Raw genomic sequence first — 17,717 nt, forward strand, 5'->3', positions numbered from 1 at the left:
CAGATATGCCAGAGAATTCAGTGCAGAACTGGGAAGGAGGCTTCCTTGTAAGAGCTGTGGTGGTCCAGCCATCTACAAAAAATGGGGATAGTGGAGGTGTTACAATACCGCACTGGAATGAAGGACTGATTGTAGAAGTTTGTCATTAAAAGTGATTTAAGATCATAGTAGAAATGTTTAAGGTGTAACCTGGAGAGAAAAAAAAAAAAAAGCTGGACATTAACAGAACTAATAACTGTTGCTAGCTAACCAGCTCTCACAACTGTACTATGACTTAAAGTATTTTATTATTTGGCAAGGTTTTGTTTTGTTTTAATACTATCTGTTGGAATCAAAATGCTGCATAAAAATCACAGTTCTTTCTTCTAAGAGATTATAGCAATCATGTTTCGAAGGAAGAATAGTTCCAGAATGTGTTTAGCGAATTTTTGGATTCTCCAAGCCTCTTTTAAGTTTTTTAGTAAGGGAACTGTGTCAGCAGAAGACAACTTTGTAGTACCAAGAAAGTGTATTGTAGATTAAATAGATGTAGACTTGTGAGTTTTTCAATGAGTTTATGAGAGCTTACTTGTGAGGGGTGACTTTGAAGAACTGGCAGATTAAAATTCTAGTGCTCTTTCTTTAAATTTTTGTGCACTACATGTAATGTTTAGGTAGTGAAATGTCTAGACTTTGTGTCGAGGATGATTCTTCTTTTAAACACAAATACATGCAAGTATGTTTCTCTTTAGTTGTTGTTGTTGTTGTTCGTATTTTTGTTTTGCTTTTAAATAAAAATCCTTTCAGGAAAGCTTGAGTTGCTTGAATAGTATGAGGGGTATTAAAAACTCCTTAGTTGTCAGTATCAATAGAGGATGGAGCAGGTAAAAAGGAATCAAAAATGAAATTCCACTCATCTGTTCTTTTATAGTATCAGAACAAATGTAGGAGGCTTTGTAGAAAGTGCTTGGACAACTTGGGCAAAAGGGATTTCTATCCAATAGGAAATCATAGTGTGTAGATCAATCACTGGAAACCTTTGAGATGTGGGAGACAAGAAGGAGAAATAAGGAGAGTTTTCTTAGAAAGTGGATTGCAAAGCAAATTGTTATTTATAACTTAACCCTCAGCAAACAGAACAAACATCACTGTTTTAGTGGGTTAATCAACCTTCCATACAACTTCTCATCAGACTGAATTTGGTAATTACCAATAACTTCAGAGGCAGTTTGCAGCATAAGTATTTAGTCCATTCACAAAACAGAGTTATCAAGTCCGAGTGTTTTGCAATGTTCTTTTTTCCATTACCAATATGCTATTTCTTCTGTGTAGAAAAGAGAAGGTATTTACAGGGTTTGTTTCTATACGCAGAAATAAGGCTGTAGAGGCACAGTTTAATTTAAAATGAGGAAATGATAAATATCTGTGCTGAGAATCCTGCCCTTATTCTAAAGACCTGGGTTCAAATAGTACAGTAACCTATGAAAAAAGGTATAGACTTAAAAATTAAGAGGAACTACTGCCTCTTCTTTGACCTCTTGCAACTTTGTCCATGGAATTGTCTTCTCTTAACTTTGGTGTTAAGCCAGATCAATGCAAATGATTCAGAATTCCTCCAAGATACAGGGTACATCTAAATCTTTAAATTATTTCTTTCCTGTTACGTACCGATACCTAATTATTGTAGCATTCAGAGATCTGTGGCATATTAGCACATAGCTTTCAGTCATCTGGACCTGCTAGGTCTTTAATCATTAGGCAGAAGATAGGGTACAATACAGTGCTTTGCATATAGGTACTTACAGACCATTGTCAAGGCACCGATTAGCTTTCTGTAGACAGGCTTTGAGTTGTCTGCTCACTATGTCATTGTGAGATGTTTTCTATTTCTCAGATCGTTCTGTGGTTTGCAGTGAGACAGCTGGGCTGAAAGCCTTGGGGCATGGCACTGAAAATGAAGGCAAAGGATGAACAGAGCTTTAACAAACTACTGCGCATATTGAAGCTCCACCTCTTTTTAGTAAATTCTGTTCAAACTTGGTGTGATGAGGCTTTTCTCTTCTATTGTCATAGTACTACAGTAAATAAATTGTCAAAAATATACAGATATTTTAACTTCTTTCATTTAGAACCACTTCAGGTGTGTTCTTGAAATGACAGTGGCTGATGGAGCTAGGGATTTGTTTTTGAAGTCATAGTATGAGTATTGTAGCAGTAAAAGGTTTTATATTCAATGCAAGATTTTTGTTTTGTTTCAGTTGATTTACTTTGTTTTGAGACTGGTGGAAGAACAGTTGGGGTTCTGGAAGCAAGATTTCTCTGTTCTAGGGTGGATCACTCATCCTTTTGTTGTATCTTATAGAAGGAGAAGGAGATGCACAACGAAATCCAAGTGAGCAAACGGGGGAGGCCCAAGGGGAGGCAGCAAAGCAAGAAAGCTGACATCCGACTTTGACCGACTGGAGCAACTGCTGGATGTTTTCAGGCTACAAGAGCATGCTGGAACAAATTTGTTTCCATGAGCAAGCTGGTGGAAAAGCAAGTGCATGTGTCTTCACTGCTGGAACCCAGTCAACACAATGCTAAAAATGGGGGTACAAGCTGTGGCAGAAGACAGAATTTTCTCTACCTCTGTCATTAGCAATGGTTGAACATGTATTGATTTTTGGGGTAGTGTCATCAGATGGATCCCTTCATAATGACTACTTGATGGGAACACTTTTAGAAAGTAGAACAAACAGGTAAATCTTGTAGCAAATGGCCTTTGAAACATCAGAGGATCTAATAGTGTATCTTAAGCAAAGGCTTGTGTGATCCTCAGAGTTTAAAATTCTCTGGCCAAAGTGTTCACCCATTAAAAGAACTGTAAAGAAAGCACTGTTTTTAGAACTTTGCGTCTGTTTTACAGCTCTGTTATTTACAATGGTTTTTGTATTGTATGACTTAGATGCTCCACACTGCCCCTTCTCAACTGCTTATGAAGAATATTTCTGTTACTGTGAATTTTTCTACCACGCGTTTTGAAAGGGCTGGTTTTTTTGCATAATGTGGTGATGTGCACATGATAGATTTAAAACGTCAACCGCTAAATTGATTATGCCTAAACCTAAATGACTCAGCAACACTCTAATTTGTTACTAGATAAGCCTTCAAAACGATTCATTAATGTGAATACTTCGGTGTGTTTTGTGTCCTTGGTACATTTTTGCCACTTGCCTGTAGTTAGTTGCATATCAGAGACTCAAATCGAATCTTTGATGTTATTCTTCCCCATTTTCTAATTTTACTCCCAATTTCTTAATCTTTCTCCAAGCTATTTTTTTAAAATGTTAGTCCTAGTATTTTATTGTAATGGTAGTTTTAAGAATACATTTATAACCTTATATGGGTTAAAATTCAAACAAATTCCATGGTGCTAGAGATTTTTCTGGTTCACATTGTTAAAGATGGTCCTTGTATACACATGGGAAAATAAGTGGCATAGGTTATGGCCAATTATCTATTCTGGAATGAGTTTTAGATTGCAGGATAGTCCAAGTAGTGGATCATCAACCAGGTCCAGCCAGGGGAACTAACTTTTTCTACTCCTTGGCTTTGCGTCAGTTGAGCAGGCTGTTGAGTTTGCACATCCAGTAGCCTGTTTACTGATGTACCAGACACAGCCAAGTGCTAGAAGCTGCCCCAGCAGCCTTTTGGTCAGGTTGTGGAAAAGGATGTTGAAAGAGTTAGAAGCTAGCACCCAAAATACTAGATTTTTCCTATTTCAGCAATTCCAAAATGGCAGTCTGAACTGGACATTTACTGAAATACCAGGTTAGCTTGTCCATCCAGGGGACTACTTAAAATACCTATAAATTAATAACCTATTCTGCCATAGCTATGCTGATTGATTTCCTTCCCACCCCTGCCCCAGCAGACAAGGCCATACATGAGGCTGAACTCTGCAAAATGGGGCAGTTATACTTGCGTGTGACTGAGGTGAGAAAAGAGAGTGACTGACTAGTAAACCATGGCAATCACATAAGTACCAATCGCAAAGTCAGAAGATTTTTTTTCTTTTTATTAACGGGAGGTGATGTCACTTTCTTTATATATAATTATATATATATTATATATATTTTTGTGTTGTTGTTGGTTTCAAATGTTATGCACTTTTTAATGTTTGTAAACTTTTACTAATGAATAGTGTGATTGCTTCCTGAATATATTAATCATCAGTTAACAAAACATATTTGTGGCCACAGTTATTTGTTTCTACCATATGTATCATAGTATTTGTCACATGAAATTCTTTTGTGAGATGTGTGGAGAAAAAAAAAACACTTCTGATCAGTATTATGAGCTCATTTATTAATGTTAATAAAAAAACAAGCCAGCAGTATGCCTGTGGTTCATTAGTGTAATATTAATTTTCACCTCTTATTGTTTGGAAGCTGAATGCCTCGCTGTCTTATTAGCTGTCAATTGCCCTATATTCTTGGTAACAGAAGTTGTCCCTTTGCTTTGAAAATATTGTTACCCTTGAACTATTTATTCATTTGTTTCTCCTGGTGTTCCTTTCAAAGTTAACACATTATTATTGATTCCCCCCACCTCTACCTTGATCTTGTATCAGGTCTTCAATAAAGAAAACGACTGGTTGTCCTTTTGTCCTGGATGACTAGTTAGCATCAATCTAACAGTAACATAAGAAGGAAATAAGATTATGGGGCTTTATATACATGAAACACCATCAATAAATTTTCATGGAAAAAGTTAATGGAATAAGTAATACAGTACATTAAAGTGTTGCTTTTTTCCTTATTTTCCTTACATGCTTTTCTTTCAGTACATTTTTTCTTCTTCCTAAGTCTTTACTGTTGTGAAATAAAATACATTTCAGGTTTTCCTCTCTGCTTTCTACCTGTTTATTCCTTCTGTTTCTCTTCTTGTTTTCCTTTGTGTTTAAAGCAAATATGGAGGCCTTCACTATTTCTTGATGTATCTCTTTATGATGGAAAATAGCATTGTTAATTTTAGTAGAGTAAAAGGCTGCTTATGTTCCTCATTCCCTGAGAAGTATATGAGTGCTTCCTTTATCAGTTGAATTCTGTTCATTCTCTTTGTTTTTCTGCAGCATCTAAAAGTAGGCTAACTTCATGTGAACCAGTTCAAATGTAGAGCTCTATAAAGGTTTTAAGGAATGTTCTTAGCCACTGGAATTTGATTGTTTATGCCCCTAGAGTGCTCTCTAGCATGCATTTGACCCATGCCAGCTAAAATTTAAGGGCTTGCAACCGTTCATAGACTGTAGAAGATTCTCAATTTGCAGTTAGCATGCGACCGTTCTGCTTTGGAGGTCCCCTTTGTTAATGTAGGTAAAGATCATTCTTTGGTGTCTATTCTCAGTGCTGGAAAACAAATCCTAGGAAAGTTTATTTTACCAGTACAGTAATATCCATCAGAGCCCCCTGAATGTTTATATATGGGGTTTGTCCATTCTAAATCGTGCTACTGGATCTTGAGTACTGTTACTACTCAAGCAATTACAAAAGCACTGGTTCAAGTATAGTCACACCTCTGTTGCAGTGTAATTGCACCACATAACAGGAATGTTGATGGTAGAATCACACTTTGATTGTGTTATTTTCCCTTTGTTAGTTATTTTTTCAGTAAACCTTCCAATCTGACTTCTGTTTTTGTGTCTTCTGCATATTTTCCTGCTCTCATGATAGGTAAAATGTTCAAATGCTTGTTTAATCCAGAATTATGTTAGAAAAATCTCTCCAAAAGCTAAATAAACTCAGCAAAGTTAGGTCTGGACTATCAGCTTAATAGAATACACCTTACAGGTTTTTTGTTGTTAGTTTGGCTTGGTTTTTGTTTGCTTGTTTGTTTTATTTATTTTATTTTATTTTATTTTATTTTATTTTATTTTATTTTATTTTATTTTATTTTATTTTATTTTATTTTATTTTATTTTTTATTTCTTTCACTGTCTCTGTAGGTGTATATTTCCCCCTGTAGGTTTGTTTCCTTCCCCCTGACAGAATCATTGCCCCCCAAAATTGTCCTCATGTTTCTGTTGCTCGTGGTAAAGTTTATGACTATGCTTGCCACCATACTTGGAGGTTTTACCTTCTCCATCTACTTTAAATACAGTGAACGTAAAACTAGAATTGAGCAAAGATACTGTCCTTTTTTTTCCTATTTTCCTATTTACTGCCTTTATGCTGTTCATGTGCTTTAAACTTTTATTAAAAGATACCAATATTACATCAAACTCATTTTAAGCCAAAAGTTCATCATAATCTTCTATACAACAATTATTAAATAAGTATCAGACAGTATATCTGCTACTTGTCCCTGGTATTTCCCTTGTCACTTTTTTTTTTTTTTCATAGTTTTAAAGTTTCAAGTGAAAAAAATGTGCCCTGGTATGAGTGGCAGTTTCTGAGGCGTTAGATTTCATGCAAATGGGTGATGAAATTATCTGGTGTCCAGAAGGAGGGAATGAATACCAAAGTGGTATTGGGACTCTATGCCATGTATATCTTCCTCCTAAACACAGTGAAGAATTCCAAGTGTGCTTAATGTTTATAGCTAATGTTTCAGAAACATCAATGATTTTTTTTTTTCTCAGAAGAAAGACTGAGAATTGCTGTTGAATCTAAGCACAGGAATGTAAGCTGAATTTTGACAGTTTGCTTTTACCTCAGCAGTAGTCTCCTGTTAAACTGCTGTATTTTTGCCCTGACTTGTTTCTTTGTTTTGCTCTGCTTCTCATTGTGCCCTGTTTATTTTCTGTTCTTTGCTTCCCTTAAGTAAAATAATACCTGAGAAATAGATGGATATGGAGTACTGTGTTGGATTTTCTTTATATTTAACTGACTAAAGTCTTGTAGTGGAAAGGGTGTTCCTCTTAATTCTTTTGATCAATGCACAAAGTTCTTAACACAAGAGAAGCAAAACAGCCAGGAAGGAAGCATGAAGTCAGGAAGACAGGCCAGCAATATTAGGAGGATATCTTCTCATCATAGTAAGGCAGGTGGAGACCAATGCAGAAAAGAGGTTCCTTTATCACATGGTTGGAAAGTTGCGATGTGCTGGTCTCTAGCTCAAACAGGGAAAGTGCTCAACTTAAGGTGGTATTTTGACATCAGAACCAACTCCAGATTTTCAGCCACACACTAGAACAGAAGCTGACATAATTCTGTGGCTCTTAACATTGAGACAGATGAGTACCATCAGGTTCTAATGAAAGAGATTGAGAGATCTCTGGATAATTTAGAATGCAGGGTAGTCTGAAAAGGCAGAAACTTTTAACAACTAGGAAGATGATAGAAATTAAGATAGTAGTGGGAACCTTCTCACTGTTCTCTGCAGGCTTACAGGCTGACTTTCCTTCTTTTCTGCCTTTTTTTATCATGATAAAGGATACTATGCTGAATGCGAAGGACAGAGATGGCCAATATGGATGTTTAGTACCTATCATTATGTTATGTACTGCTAACATCTTGATGAGAGTAAATAATGGTCAAACACAATGGTCTGGTCAAAGAGGATAGCAGGGTACTGAATCAATTCCTTCCTAAGTATGTGACTAAGTCTAATTCTGAGTTAACAAAATGTGAACGAATCTTAAAAGCAGAGAGTAAAGCTTCATGACTGCACAGGTCAAGAAGCATCCCGGTCTTCTGAAAGTAGCAGAACTTCATGCTCTGCCCTGTTACATCGATGTTTGCATTATGGATTGGAGTTGCTGAGTTTTTAGGATGGAAGCAGGAAAGACTTGTCGACTCATTATGTGTGCATGTACAAATGATCTCTTGGTATTTTCAGGCATTATGCTTCAGTGTCATATAAAAGGACCAATGCTGGTGATGTCTAGTTTACAGGTTCTTAAGTAAGTTTTTTTTTTTGCAAATTAGCATCAGTGTATGTATTAAATCCTATTTGCCATTAAGAAATTCTCTAGTATTAGTCCATGAGCATAGTGTAACAGCTGTAACAGCTGATATCCCAATACAGATGTGACCAAGGCAGATCATCTTGAGTGCTTCCAGAATGTCTGAGACAAAAATGTTTGCAAAAATCCTTCTCTCACTAGCAGGCAGATACTAAGTGTTTTGTATCTGTTAAATAATAAGCCTATTGTATAGGTCGTTAACCAGTTGATACTTAAATCTCCTTTCATTTATATATATATATATATATATATATATATATATATCCTGACAAATCAATCACTATTTTTAAGAAAAAAAAAAAAAAAGGATGAGAGGGGAAATAAAAGTCAACTAATTTATAGTATATAGTGATATTATCATCTGAGATAGAAGTGAGATATTTGTAGGGACATCTGATTTTTAGCAGCTCTGCAAACCAGTATCAGGGGAGTAAAGCTAGGTGTCAGTCAGTCAGTACTAGTGTGGCCTGAATATTGTGTGTTTGCACGTGAGTTGATCTATTCTACATCTGTGGTGCAGTAGAATGTAAATTAACTCTCACTGTGTTTGTTAAACATGGATGTTGCAAACATATACAGAACTAATTTTTAAGTATGAACAGATAGTGGCTTCCAAGGCAGCAACGGAGAAAACAATCATCATGTAGCATGCTGACAGGTCTGTTTCATTACTAGTATGCTACCATTAGTGTCACTTTTTTTTTAAAGAGAACACAAATAATTGGGCAAAGAAATTCAGTATCACACTGTGTGCATCAGCAGAACCATACATTTGTCATAACAGTGTTCTGCTATCACTTGGGACCACAAATGGTAAGTATCTCACCAATGTATTGACCATATCCTGTGTTGGGAGGTCTGCTTTATCATTCATTTACATTAGTTTCACCACATTTTCTACTAGTTCAGTCAACTCATTTGCCTGTAAAATGATTTCTGCTGTCTGCATTCTTCTCAGTTCAGCTATTTAGCTGGCTATTGATGTAGGAACACACATTGTGAAAGCTAACAACTCATACAGTAATGATATCTATCTGCTGCTTTAATATTTCTCTTTATCGAACAGGGCATCTATGACTCGTTGGGGTCAGGACCTACTCAGAAACTTTCTGGGTCTGCCTTTTCTGGTGGGCATCCAATAACCACTTCTGAATGAGCCATGGAAGGTTTTTGGTGGAAGGGTGTTAGAGTTACAGACAAATAGAAAGGACCAAGAATACAGATAAATTCAGGAAGGGAGGGTTTTATGGGGTGGAGGAGTTGCAGGTTTATTCAGGTACCCTGAAAGCCATATCTTCAGTGAAATGTTAACTTTTTCACTAAATTAAATTTGACAAATAATTTGATAAATCAAGATGTTTGGCCACCACCTGTACAACAAATTATTGTACTTGGAAACCGTTCTTAGACTAGTGATTTCTCCTCAGCAAAGATGGCATGCACTTTATCAAAACAAGCTGATTGCAAGATGCATTAGAAAGCAGAAATAGTCAATCTGACTCCATTAAAAAAGTGTCAGTCCTGCATGCCCCCATCACGCACAACATCTGCAGGTAGTGCTTGCAACTGTAGTATCACACTGAAAGTTAACTTCTGGCTCGAACAGGGACACTATCAACTAGATCTGAACCTATGGCAACATTATATGCAGGGCTGATCATATTTTATCAACTAATTATTCTTTCCTATCTGATGTTCAAATGAAATCAGATTTATTCCAAGGTATGCTTGTAAATGTTCATGTGGTAATAAATATTGGCACTATTTTAGGTAGGTGTAATTATTATTGTCCTATACGTTACTCTACATCTCTCTACATATTTTATGTCCATTTTTACACCAAAAATACATTAGATATTTTCCAGTTAAATATCACCGAACAAATGGGGATCTGCAACATAACAATGCTGTGATATTTAGCTTTATATTGTACACATTCATCTCTTTTTACTAACGTTGGAAGTTACACACAAATGCAGATATGACACAAGTTACGTTTCCTTGAGAGATCTTCATTTCCACAGCATCATCTTTGATCCTGCAATGCAGTCAAAATGTAGACTGTGTAACATCTCATTATAGTCATCATTTCCCTAGCAACAGAATGATATCCTCAATACATTATACAGTATATTTCAGAGAACAGTGCATGCTGTAAGGAAGAAAAAGAAAAAAAAAAAAAAAAAAAGGATGACTTAATAGGTATTTTTCATCTATAATTTTTCTCTGCCAGGGAAAGAACTAAGCACTCTCTCCAAACACAAACATGATGTCCTTATTTGTTTGAAAGTACAAACACCAATGCTATATAATAATAAAGATTCTACAGAAGCTCCCACCACTGTGGTGTTGTTATGGAGCCCCCTTCAACAAAGAAACTTAAAAAATGCAAGCACCCTGGAAAGTAACCGATAAATAGCACACGGACACCTCCTGGTGGCACTGCATAGTATTTTAAATAGAAGGATTAGAAATTAAACCGACCTATAGAATCAGAGATCTGAACAGCCATGGTGGAGCTGGGAAGACGAAGGCACTGAGGGGAGAGGAAAAAAAAAAAAAAAAGGAAATGGGGGCTTGACTTTTGTCCTTAGCCTCTTAAAACACATATTATTCTTCAGAGCTTTCCCAGGAAACCATCCATACCCCTCAAAACTAATCTCCATAACTGCTGGAAATAAACCTCAGATTGTAAAGCAGGCCTTGCAGCGGATTCCAGCTGATGATGAACGGAAATCAGAAGTGCAGTATCCTCTTGTCTTCATGCAGCCTCTAATTGCTAGAAGGACAGCCCACAGAACCCCAGCCTGGGCTCACCAATCTGACAGCACAGTCAAAATTGACGTTCCTGGTGACCTGTACTATCAAAAAACTATGAATCTGAGTATATCAAATAGGTTTTAAATTAAGTGAAGTCATTACAGCAGAGAATGCTCTTCTGACATTTGTGGGAAGTTTGTGCTTACTGGAATTCCTGAAAAACAAATTAATAATAATAATATAGAAACATCATCAAGGCAAATTCAGAACAAGAAGGGAGATTCTAAAGCACGACAGGGTACTTCTGATAGACCTTTCTTTCCTGCTACTAATCCCATGAGCAGGGCCAGGCAACTAGATGTTAAAGAGGCCAATAATGAAGGGATTTGGTAGCTATTACCGTAAGTAGCCCAGGATGCTTCAAGGAGAAAAGGAACACAAGAGCTTTTTATTGGACAAAAATAGAAAAAAATCATATGCAAAGATGGATAAGAAGTCACTTCATTTTAGTAATCTTTAAACAAGCCTCCCATTTCCTCACAAAGAGGCTTAGTGTTGGAAGATAGGAAAGGACACAATGTGCTAGTAAATTATATCACTAATTCCAGGCATGACACCAGAAAAGACTGCTAATACACACTTGCTTGTTACTCTGATACACATGTCCAGAAGTCTCAGAAAGCCTGAAAACTTATTTTCTCCAGATTAACAATATAATGCAGCAATTAAGAGTCCTACCACCTTTTCTACCTCACCTGCCAAATTGTGTCCTGCTGTTGACACAGTCTCACATCTGAATTTTATTTTTCTCTTTCTTCAAAGGGGGAAATAGAACTTTTCAAAATGCTTTTACAAAGGACTTGAACTGGCCCGAGGTGGCCTGTCAAACTCAAATGCCTAAAATGAAGCAAACAGTTAAAAAATTTCAGAGAAGCTTCTTCACCCCACCAACACTGCTGCACATTTATACATATACAGCTAAGAAGAAGAAAGTTTCCTACTGCCTCCAGTCCAAAGTAACTCTCTAGCAGATCACCCTTAGACCATGGTATTCTCTTAACTGCTTCTAGCATCATTTCAGAGTTAATGCTACCACGTTTCAAGAAGGTTTGTCAGGTGTTAGAAGCTCTGGAGAAGCCTAAAATCTAAAATACTTTCTAAAGGCAATACTTGCCAAACTAAAAATTGTCAGTGACAGGATTGTCCGTTCATCTCAACCACAAAACATTTGCTTATGATAACATGCCATCAGTATTGCCACAACTCTGGTGAGTAAACCTAGTTGCTACCTGTTCTCCTGATGTCTGAAAAATGACCTGGTGCTACAGCAGACCCCATGTTAGGCAACATTTTAATTGGAAATTCCATTTCGTATTAACAAATTTCTCATTACCCTGATTATAACGTTCCCTCTTCAAAATCAAGTTTTTAGGCCAATAATTTTTAGGATTATGAAACAGTTCTGAATGAGACAAAAGCACACAGAAAAATTACATTCTCTTCAAAATAGCCTATGTATTCTTTCACTAATTCAGGATGCCCAGAACATCATGATATTATGATTTATGCCAGTACTTGTATTTTCTTATACAATAGTACTCACAAACATAGCAAAATGTTATATTTCTATCACTTGAAGAATAGAAATTGCTGTTTAACTGTTCCAAACACAGTTCTGCCACATGCACAGCCTTCTACAATGGAGTTACTGGCATACCTAAACGTATGTAACCACCTGCTACCTTATCAATTGTGGATCCTGATTCTTTGGTTTGGGAGCACATGCTTCCCTAAAACTTTTTATTTTATTTTTTTTTTAAGTTGAAAATCATGAATCTCCCAGCTGAAAGCTATGTACAATCCTGATGTATATATAAAAATATCAAGGACTGGAAAAAATAGACACATATACCTTTTTTCAATGTGCTTTGTACTGGTTACTGGCCTATAAAGGTCAAAGCAAAGCAAGTTCCCATTTGTAATAGTACAGCAGAATCCACACCCTTTACTAAACAGTATTCTTTTACCAAATTTTGGGTATAAAATATCTGATGTAATTGCCAGTTGCTTTTATTACCTGTAAATGTATTTCTCTGAAGACCTTGTCATTGCTGAATTTATTCTTTAATAGTGGTCTAAGTATCATTTATGTTGATGCAAAGCTTGGACACAGATGCAACCCAACATAATATTTCTCTAAGTGTTTGACTGGCAGACCTGCTTTCATGTCAGCTACCCACGAGGCCAGTTAATAACTTCCCAAGAGCTCACAGGCTCTTGTTTGTCCTTCCCTGCTGTCTTCCATGAAATATTCAGGCTCTGTTCTCTGAAGCATTATTCTGTTTCTTTGAAATACTTCAGTGATTTGTACTCATGTGTTGTGAAGACATTTAAAACATGACTTCTATGTCCCATATTAAAACTGGATGTTGTTTTTTCTCCATTTCTTTTATTTCTTTAGGGCAACTGAGACTATCCAGTAGATATTCCAGTTTACTAAACATTTTCACAGGAATGCTGAATGTGAGTGAATGAGAAGAACTGAGCAGCTAAATTCAAGCTAGAAAAGAAGCAAATAACTACTTTGAGATTTACACCACACCACAAATACAAAAATAATAGGTAGATTGTGCTCAGTACATTCTGCAAAAATAACACCTTTTTTTAAAAAGGGGGATCTGGTTTGTACAGATTATAAAGCAATCTTAAAAAAAAAAAAAAAAAAAACTCCTTTCACCAAAGCCAATAGACTTACACTAGTATAAAGCTCATGTGGAGGAATTCTGACTACCAGCAGCAAATTCAGCCGGTCCATCTTTGTGAGGGTTTCAATCACAAGGAAAATTAATGAAGTATATTTTGACCTGAGCTTTCACTAAATAAACTGCCCCAATTTAAAACCAATTAATACCTACCTCCCATATAACCAGCATGGGTGCATAGTCAACAGAGAAACAGAGGTTTCTCCAGGGCATAATTAAAAAACAAAATCTAGATTAGTTTCTCTGAATTGTCTTCTGCAAAAAGACTCTGGGTAGACTACCTGGCTTAGTTACCCAACCAGTTACCTTCAGTTTCTGGCATGAATATCTCCTTACACTTACATGGTGGAGAATCAGAACTCACAAACTTGTCTTTTCATCTTAATTTTTTATTCATTTTATCCTTTTGCATGAAGCAAGATAGCAAGGCCTCATACCAAAAGTGGATCACCTACTTCAAAAATACACACCAGTTTCACTATAGCCACATGGTGAATATAGCACTTGAACTTGCAAAATATTTAAAGGGGAGCTACTGCATTTTCTCCCTGGGTGAATGAGGCTTTGCAGAGATAGAAAGAAGATGATTTACAATGCAGTTGCAGTTGATAAGCACACAGAAACTACTACTCAACACATAGGAATCTACTGAGCTGAAAAAAAATAAAAAACCTTGGAAGATGTAATCAGAGCAGTACCCCAAAAAGACGCTCATTTGAGCAGGCATGCAAGGTGTCAAAAAAAGCATATTAATATCTCTGGTAAGAGGCATCTGGAGTCTGCTCACTTTAGCATCCATATTGCACATAAAAGTATACAACTGAGCTGCCAGTTAAGTGCTTTCAGTGGCAGCAGACAAGTCGCTACTTTTAAACCTTCAATGATATTGGACATGAACTTGAAAATTGTTCTTATATGAAAACTGGAAAATCATTTTAATGTATGATAAAACTGTTGACTGGGTTGTGCCACTTATTTGATTTATATTTGATATATAATATATATCAAATATATAATATTTGGTTTATATTTGATTATTGAATATAAATATTCAATATTTATATCGAACATGATGAGAATATTGTATTTCATATTACATTTCTCTGCACTTCCATGGTAAAAGGAGGAGGGAGATGTATGTCATACTGAAACATATTTCCTTTCCATTTACCATCATGTTCCTTACTATTTTAAGACCTGGATAGTGCTGCAAAGTGAATATAACATAACAACTATCATAACTAAATAGATCACTGGCAATGTCTGGAATTGAATATGGTAATTAGCATGGGGGTTCAATATAATTGCATATAATCTATTACTTTTTTACCAATCCATTTTTTTATAGATGAGTAAAGTGATCTTTTTCTCTGGCTATTTACCAGATATGGACATTTCTCTCTGCTGTTTCCAAGACCTTCATATAGACGCTTTCCTCTCTTCTTGGTATGGTCTACAGAACCCTGTAACAACACCAGACATCAGAATGGTTTGTTGTGCTGTAAATTGACTGTATTGTCAATAACTTCTTTTGTCATTGCTTCTATTTTTGTCATTGTGCCACCTATATATCTGTCCCTGATATGATCCCCACAAAAATGACTAAATATTTTTTTGCTCAATAGCATTGATTTTCTGTGCTTTGTTCTGCTCTTCTTTTCTCTACCAAATCATGCATTAGTGAGTTGAACACCAACAGCCCCACTGCAGACAGCAATTGCTTTATTTTTAACATATTATGTTTAATACTCACCATGTGAGTTTGCAGTTGTTATGGTGGATAATTTGGCCGCAACCATTTCTATGGGCAGAGAAAACTGAAAGAGGACTTCTAACAAGAATGATTTTACCACTAGCTAGGATTCAGTCTTTAGTTTGTTCTACTCTGCATTCTCAGTTTCAAGACTCCTTGAAATTTCTGCTTATATGGTATACTTTGTCTGGTAGATTGTGATGTTCCTGTTGATATTCCCAGAGCAATCTGGCACGTTGTGATAAAGTATTTTGCCTTTTTTTTTAAAAAAAAAAAAAAACAGTGCACCTGTCTTTGGACATTTCATATATGAACACACTTTACCGGAAAACTGCAGATCTTTTGCCAACATCTTCTTTGATGAAGTATTACAAAAGAAACTCTGATTTCTTTATAAATCCATTAATTTTTCCTTAAATCCTAGAAGTTGATGAACTATTGAAAGACTTCTATTTTCTATTCTCCCATCTTTTATTACAATTGATATTGCATTGGAATATATATTCATCCATATGTTTCATTTTAACATATACTGAAAAATACAAAAATATATATTTCATTTAAAAGATTTCTGCTAGTCTCAAAGATCTACTGTACTGCTCACTTGAGACTCTAAATGAGAGGAGCACAATCTGTAGTTTCCTTTCTTGAATACATTGTAGGGAAATTTCAGCCTTTTTACTTTGTTTTCCACTTTCTGAAGATTTGAATACATTGACTTTGAATCTGAGACATCTACTTTTAATACTTTAAAGATTAACCCATTAGGGCATCTTTTAGCTTAAAAAAAAAAAGGCTTTTTTGAACTTTATCTTCACACAAGGAACACACTCTTTCAGAGAAGTGTCTGCACCGTATCTAACAGCTTCGAGGTGAAAATTCAGATTTTGTTATTCTTCTGTTTTGTCTACAAGCACAGAGAACACATAGGAAGGGTTTCAGAAAGATCTCAGTGAGTTTTTTTATGTTATATGGAGGCTTTCCAATGAGAACATCAATCTATTCTACTACTCAGCCCGGAGTAATAGGTTTTGCCAACTTAAGTGCTGAATGAGTTCAGAAGAGTGAAAGGCTCCCTCTATTACTTGTTTCTTGAACCTTGTGGTCCATCAATAAAACATCTGTAGCTATCTATATCTATATCTATATCTATCTATCTCTATATCTATATCTAATCTATTATTGATATGATTAGATATAGATATTAGATGCAAGAAAGATTATTAGATATAGCTAGAGATATACTAACTACATTTGTATACATCTTTGTCATATATATATAACCGTATATAGAGAGAGATTGTGGATATACATTACGTATTGCATATCTCTATCATCTTTAATGAGTAGAACAGCACAACTTCTCCAACTGGAAAAATCACTTGACTCATCAGCTAAAACCACATGGCAATTCAGTCATTATTTTTTCAATTTCAGCAAAAGGAAAAGCAGAACACATTTTTTCATGAGCATTACAATACTTAACTAGTCCAGGCAGGCTGAGATTTCTTTTGTCTTTGTTTAAAAAGATAAATTATTTAATTCAAAGATGTATGTTTTATCACATGTGTACTATGGAGATGTAATGTCATGTTAGCATGTATATTGCAGTAAAGATAGTACACCTTTTTCAGATACATCACAGGAAAGTAAGCAATTTTGTCTTAAAAGCTTTCATGCTGTAGTTTGACAGCTTAGCTTTGAAATCTGTGATTTCTATGAACTAGTCTGTCAGGCTGTACCATTAGGAAGTACAAATGTGCTATACATGAACTGAAGGTGTAGTATATACCCTTGAAGCTTCACACATTTAAAAAAAAATAAAAAATAAAAAGTTAACTCTTTCCTTCAGTTGTTATCTTTTAGCCATAAGCTGACATAATCACTTTTCCTTACCAGAAAGCTGAAATAGATGTTGGGGGGTGGGAAGGGAGGGAAGAGTTCTCCCCAGAGATTGCTTTTGACTAAGCTCTAAATGCGGGTTCTGAGTATGAGCCTACTGAGATAAGAACTGCCTCTTAAAATCTTCGTTCTTCCAGAAAGTTGGCTTCTTCTCTTTTAGACAACTATTCATAATAAAATCATTTTTTCCCAGCTGACCTTTTAAGGCCAAAACTCAAAACCTTAAATAAGGCATCTGAATAAAGCTGCAGGTCTGGATACTGTGTTTCTTTGTGGTTGAAGGTGAGATCCCTTCCCCTTTCCTGCTGAAAGCCACAGAAGCCTTGCAGCATTTTACTTTTTGAAGAAAGTATGTCAAGCATACTTGAAACAAAATAAGGACCAGATGATCATGACAGTACACCATGTGTTACTCTAACATTCAGTAATACTGGTCTTCCTAGGAAACCATTTTATCAAAGGTTGTAACAATAATGCCTCCTTCCCCAGTCCTTTTTCCCAACAGTTTGAAGATTAAAGTTTTGACCCCCGTGACATCAAAGTTTCAGAATAAATCCTATCTTTTGCCTGAGGCTTTGAATCTCCACCATCTACCTTCTAGGCAAGAGACTAA

At 35.8% G+C, this 17,717-nt stretch overlaps 1 protein-coding gene and 1 long non-coding RNA gene across 6 annotated transcripts in view; one reads left to right on the top strand and one right to left on the bottom strand.

Annotated features, from left to right (window-relative positions):
• The window catches only part of PKIA (cAMP-dependent protein kinase inhibitor alpha), a 42,762-nt gene extending 38,405 nt beyond the window's left edge, over positions 1 to 4,357 (top strand). For all 5 annotated transcript variants that reach the window (XM_040546118.1, XM_040546119.1, XM_040546114.1 and 2 more), the window contains one exon: positions 2,342 to 4,357. In XM_040546118.1, coding sequence (XP_040402052.1) covers positions 2,342 to 2,421 — 80 coding nt within the window. In that variant the 3' untranslated portion in view covers positions 2,422 to 4,357. The remainder of the gene's footprint in view (positions 1 to 2,341) is intronic.
• Positions 4,358 to 9,840: 5,483 nt separating this feature from the next.
• Positions 9,841 to 10,850, bottom strand: LOC121065938. Its single transcript, XR_005817408.1, has 2 exons — positions 10,574 to 10,850; positions 9,841 to 9,965 (listed from the first exon to the last, which is right to left on the bottom strand). It is a non-coding gene; the product is annotated as an uncharacterized LOC121065938 (long non-coding RNA).
• Positions 10,851 to 17,717: the final 6,867 nt, after the last annotated feature.

The sequence above is a fragment of the Cygnus olor genome, chromosome 2 (genome assembly GCF_009769625.2).
Source record: "Cygnus olor isolate bCygOlo1 chromosome 2, bCygOlo1.pri.v2, whole genome shotgun sequence".
Taxonomy (NCBI): Eukaryota; Metazoa; Chordata; class Aves; order Anseriformes; family Anatidae; genus Cygnus; species Cygnus olor.